Consider the following 5,751-nt stretch of genomic DNA (forward strand, 5'->3'; position numbering starts at 1 on the left):
TACAAATAAAAGCACTCCAGCACTTATATTCATGCAAATACCAAAGAAAAGAAACCATATAACTTACTATCTGATCTCTTTGTCCTTACACTTAGAAACAGAAGATTAGAAAACAGAACTACTTCTCCAAAGCTCAGAGAAATCAGGCAGCCAGAAAACAAAGACCTCAGACACACAATTCCCCCCACCCAAAGTTGAAAAAATCCGGTTTCCTGATTGGTCCTCTGGTCAGGTGCTCCAGGTGAAAGAGACATTAACCCTTAGCTATCTGTTTATGACACGCCCCCCAAATTGCAGACAGTGGGGAAGCTCACTGGCGGCGATTTCCTTCTAGAACTTGAAAATAAACAGATTAATACAACACATGCACCTTTTCATATACTACTAAGTATATAACTAACAGACTTCTACATTTTAAGAACACTTTTTAACTACTGAATTCTGGGAAACTCTCACGGGAGAGTGCATCAGCAACTTTATTAGAAGCTCCTGTGATGTGTTGAATTTCAAAATCAAAATCTTGGAGAGCTAAACTCCAACGAAGAAGTTTCTTGCTGTTCCCCTTGGCAGTATGAAGCCACTTTAGTGCAGCATGGTCAGTTTGTAGTTGGAACCGCCGTCCCCAAACATAGGGGTGTAGCTTTTCCAGGGCGTACACAATGGCATAGCATTCCTTTTCACTGACTGACCAGTGACTTTCCCTCTCAGACAGTTTCTTGCTGAGAAACACGACAGGATGGAAGTTGTGATCTGTTGCTTTCTGCATGAGCACTGCTCCTATACCACGCTCAGATGCATCGGTGGTTACTAGGAATGGCTTGTCAAAATCCGGGGCCCTGAGCACAGGGTCAGACATGAGCATCGCCTTAAGCTGGGTAAAGGCCTTTTGACACTCATCAGTCCACTTAACTGCATTTGGCTGGGTCTTTTTGGTCAGGTCGGTCAGTGGGGCAGCGATTTGGCTGTAGTGTGGTACAAATCGCCTGTAGTATCCGGCCAAGCCTAAGAAGGATTGGACCTGCTTCTTGGACCGTGGGACAGGCCACTTTGGATAGCATCCACCTTGGCCTGTAGGGGGTTTATGGTTCCTCGACCCACCTGGTGCCCCAGGTAAGTCACTCTGTTTTGGCCTATTTGACACTTTTTGGCCTTAACAGTTAGTCCTGCCTGCCTGATGCGCTCAAAGACCTTTTCCAAGTGGAGTAGGTGTTCGGGCCAGGAGTCTGAAAAAATGGCCACATCATCGAGGTATGCAACTGCAAATTCTCCCAGTCCAGCTAGTAGACCATCTACCAGCCTCTGGAAGGTGGCGGGTGCATTTCGAAGGCCGAAAGGAAGGACATTGAATTCATAAACCCCCGCATGGGTGACGAATGCTGACCTCTCCTTGGCAGGTTCATCTAGCGGTACTTGCCAGTACCCCTTGGTTAAGTCTATTGTAGAGATGAACTGGGCACGTCCCAACTTCTCCAATAGTTCATCGGTACGTGGCATTGGATAGTTGTCCGGACGAGTTACAGCATTTAGCTTACGGTAGTCCACGCAAAAGCGTATTTCCCCATCTGGTTTGGGTACCAGAACCACTGGAGATGCCCATGCACTGGTAGATGAGCGGATTATACCCATCTGTAGCATGTTCTGGATCTCCCGTTCTATAGCAGCTTGGGCATGAGGAGACACCCGGTAGGGTGGGGTTCTGATTGGGTGAGCATTACTTGTATCAATGGAGTGGTATGCCCGTTCAGTCCGTCCTGGGGTGGCTGAGAACAATGGGGCGAAGCTAGTGCACAGCTCCTTGATTTGTTGACGCTGCAGACATTCCAGGGTGGTTGAGAGGTTCACCTCTTCCACGCCACCGTCTTTTTTTCCGTCGTAGTAGACACCGTCAGGCCACTCAGCATCATCTCCCTGGACTGTAAACTGACAAACCTGTAAGTCTCTGGAATAGAAAGGCTTGAGAGAATTAACATGGTACACTTTAGGCTTTAGTGAGGAATTGGGAAATGCTATGAGGTAGTTTACAGCTCCCAGGCGCTCTTGGACCGTGAATGGCCCTTCCCATGATGCTTCCATCTTATGGGCCTGTTGCGCCTTCAAGACCATAACCTGGTCTCCTACCTTGAAGGACCGATCTCTGGCATGTCTGTCATACCAGGCCTTTTGCTCTTCTTGAGCATCCTTTAGGTTCTCTTTAGCAAGCAAGTACCTCCAGGAGCGCTTCATGGAGATGTCCCTGGAGGATTTCCGCTCCATCCCCAGACATGTTAACAAACTTTTCCAGTAACTTTACTGGCCGCGAATACATCCCAAGCCCTCATAGCAAATCAATCATTAAAAAACGCTTGCTTGTAAACCATGTTTTATATTTACAAAGGTGCACTCACCAGAGGTCGCTTCCATGGCTTCACTGTCTGGGCTACTGGCTTGGGAGGGCTGGGAGGGTAATTCTGTCTGAGTCACAAAAAGCTCCTGGCTGTTGGGGCTAATGGAGTGCTGTGTGCTCGCTGCAAGGTCGTCCTCCTCTTCCTCCTCCTCCTCCTCCTCATCTTCCCCCTGCGCAGAATCCTCAGCCATGGTTGAGATTACAACCCCCACCTCGGAATCCACAGACAGGGTGGGTAGTGGTGGCACAGCCCCCTAAAATTGAATGCAGCTCAGCGTAGAAGCGGCATGTTTTCGGCCCTGACCCGGACCTTCCGTTTGCTGCTTTGGTTTTCTGGTAGGCTTGTCTGAGCTCCTTAACTTTCACTCTGCACTGCACTGGAGTCCCTGGTGTGGCCTTTGGCCATCATGGCCTTGGAAATTTTTTCAACTATTTTTTCATTATGTCTTTTGGAATGGAGTTCTGTTAGCACTGAATCCTCTCCCCATCTAGCGATCAGATCCAGTACCTCCTGCGCGGTCCATGCTGGAGCTCTTTTTCAATTCTCAGGAGACTGCATTGCTACCTGTGCTGATGAGCTCTGTGTGGTCACCTGTGCTGATCACAGCTCCACGCTGGCCAAACAGGAAATGAAATTCAAAAGTTTGCGGGGCTTTTCCTGTATACCTGGCCAGTGCATCCAAGTTCAGACTGCTGTCCAGAGTGGTCACAGTGGTGCACCATGGGATACCGCCCGGAGGCCAATACCGTCGATTTGCGGCCACACTAACCCTAATCCGATATGGTAATACCGATTTTAGCGCTACTCCTCTCGTCGGGGAGGAGTACAGAAACCGATGTAAAGGTCCCTTTACATGGATAAAAAGGGCCTCGTAGTGTGGACGGGTACAGCGTAAAATCGGTTTAACGCTGCTAAAATCGGTTTAAACGCGTAGTGTAGACCAGGCCTAAGGCAGGCAAATGCAAGGTCTGTGGGATGCAGGCCTTGGCTACAGAATGGGGGACTGAGGCTGGCAAAGCTGTGACCCTGAGAAGGATTCAGGAGTTCTCATATCTTTGTGGGGGGGTGCCTTAGCCAAACAGATTCATACTCCGCATTGGAGTGTAAACACAAGTTATTGGGCTGAAAACAGGAGTGACGAGTTAAAATTTTAGGGCCTGCTTAAACACTGAATCACCATGTTTGCCATGGGATGGTGTACGGGGGTGTTTCCTGCCCTAGCCATGTCCTCATAGGGTGGATTTCCAGGATAAGGAGTCTCATGATGACACAGTCAAAGCCACCCCTGCTCAGGTTCTGGGCTGTGCGGAGGAGAACCATGAAATCCCTGCCCTGTATCCCTGAGGAGACTTGCTCCTGATTTCCCTGGTGGCCCCAAAGTGTGCTCATTTGCCAGTGAGGATATTGAGGAGGAAAGAAACTCTCCCAAGGTGACACAGCAAGTCAGTGGCAGAACGAACGCTGGAGCTCCCATCTCCCAATGTGCTGCACAGTGCACTTCCCATGGCTGTATGGCACGTCCCCCTTGGCTGCTGCTTTCCTTGGCCATGGTCACAGAGGAGCACAAACCGTGCTCTCGTTCTCATAAAGTAATTTTACTTTTGTGCTTTCTTGTTTTGTTGTTTCCCTTCAACTTAGAATAAGATCACTCAGTCTGGCTGTTTTCTCTGGCAGGGCGCTGTGCTGTTGCAGCCATGTGTGTCCCAGGATATTAGACAAACAGGGGGGAGGAAATAGCTTTCATTGGATCCAAATTCTGTTGATGAGAGAGACCAGCTTTCAACCTTACGCAGTGGAAGTACATAATAAAAATATCCCTACAGGTCCAATGAAAACTTGGGTGTAATTTCAAAATCTCAAAGCATTTTCTGTGTCCTGCTTTAGCTCAGCAGGGAGCTTCTCCTGTACCATCGATGAAACACAAAGATCACCCGTTTCAGGATCTCTTTTCTGGTCACCCCATAAACGATGGGGTTTAACATGGGGGGAATGAGCACACAGAGGTTGGCTAGTAGGATGAGAATATAACCTGGGACGATTTGCCCAAATTGATGTGCAAAAATGGGTAAAAAGACTGGTGTGTAGAACATCAGTATGACACAGAGGTGGGAGCCGCAGGTGCGGAGAGCCTTGAGCCGGGCGTCCTTCGATGGGAGTTGGAAAACGGCCCTGAGGATCAGCCCATAAGATACAGCAATGAGCACAGCATCCAAGCCAATTACTAAAGTACCCACAACTGTACCATACCAGAAATTGACTGTGATGTCGTCGCAGGCCAGCCGGGCTATGTCAACGTAGTCACAATAGGTGTGAGGCAGGAGGTTGGTTCCGCAGAACTTCAGCTGCTTCACAAGAAAGAGGACGGGGAAAATGAAACAGAAACTTCTTGTGACAACTGCCAGCCCCATCTTCCCGGTCACAGACTTGGTTAGTATGATGGTGTATCTCAGGGGGTTGCAGATGGCAACGTACCGATCAAACGTCATGGCCAGCAGGATGGCCGACTCAGCAATAAAACTGACATGGATGAAGAACATCTGGGTCAGGCAGGCAGCAAAAGAAATTTCCCCTGCTCTAAACCAGAATAGAGCCAGCATCTTGGGCACCGTAGTGGTAGATAACAGCAGATCACCAGCAGCCAGCATGGACACGAATAGATACATGGGCTGATGGAGGCTTTGTTCTGTTAGTATGATGAATAGTAGGAAAGAGTTCCCAATAAGTGTCACAATGTACATCAGACAGAAGGGGATGGAGATCCAGACATGAGACTCCTCCATACCTGGGATGCCAGTCAGGATGTAGGTCACGGGGGCAAAAAAGGTGTGATTGTCAGCTGACATCATGCACCATCACTTGGATCTTCTATTCAATTTCCACGAACTAACAGCAAAAGAGACAATCAGTGAGAAGGTGAGTGTCTGCTAGGACTGAACTGCATTTGTTACAGTGTGATGGGTTCACCCGGGGGGGGGCACATGGAACTGGGGTTTCATTGAGCCCTCTGACCCCCCAGTCTGTGCCCCCCTCACACTGTGCTGCTGTGACAAGCTGCAGACCTGCTCCCCATCTTACACTTACACCAGCATCCACACACGCAGGGACACACCCCGCTGCAGTTACACGCAGGCTCTAACCAGCCACTGCATGAACCAACAACAGAGAGGCTGCAGCCAAATTAACCACCAGCTTCCCAGATTTGTACCCCCCACTGGAGTGTAAACCCAAAATGTTACAGTCTTACCCTGAGCAGAGAACTGTACAGCGTAAGCTCCTAGAATTCCCCCCCTCCCTGAATGTGGAAAAGGATATACAACAGCCTCCGCCAGTCGAGCTATGATTTTCCCAGGCACTTCATTCCAACTCA

General features: G+C 49.1%; 1 protein-coding gene across 1 annotated transcript; it reads right to left on the reverse strand.

Moving 5' to 3' along the window:
• Window positions 1–4,264: 4,264 nt before the first annotated feature.
• LOC127044483 (olfactory receptor 52B2-like) lies at window positions 4,265–5,227 on the reverse strand. Its single transcript, XM_050939440.1, has one exon. The coding sequence runs from the start codon at window positions 5,225–5,227 to the stop codon at window positions 4,265–4,267; it is 963 nt and encodes a 320-aa protein (XP_050795397.1).
• Between the last annotated feature and the right edge of the window lie 524 nt (window positions 5,228–5,751).

The sequence above is a fragment of the Gopherus flavomarginatus genome, chromosome 1 (assembly GCF_025201925.1).
Source record: "Gopherus flavomarginatus isolate rGopFla2 chromosome 1, rGopFla2.mat.asm, whole genome shotgun sequence".
NCBI lineage: Eukaryota > Metazoa > Chordata > Testudines > Testudinidae > Gopherus > Gopherus flavomarginatus.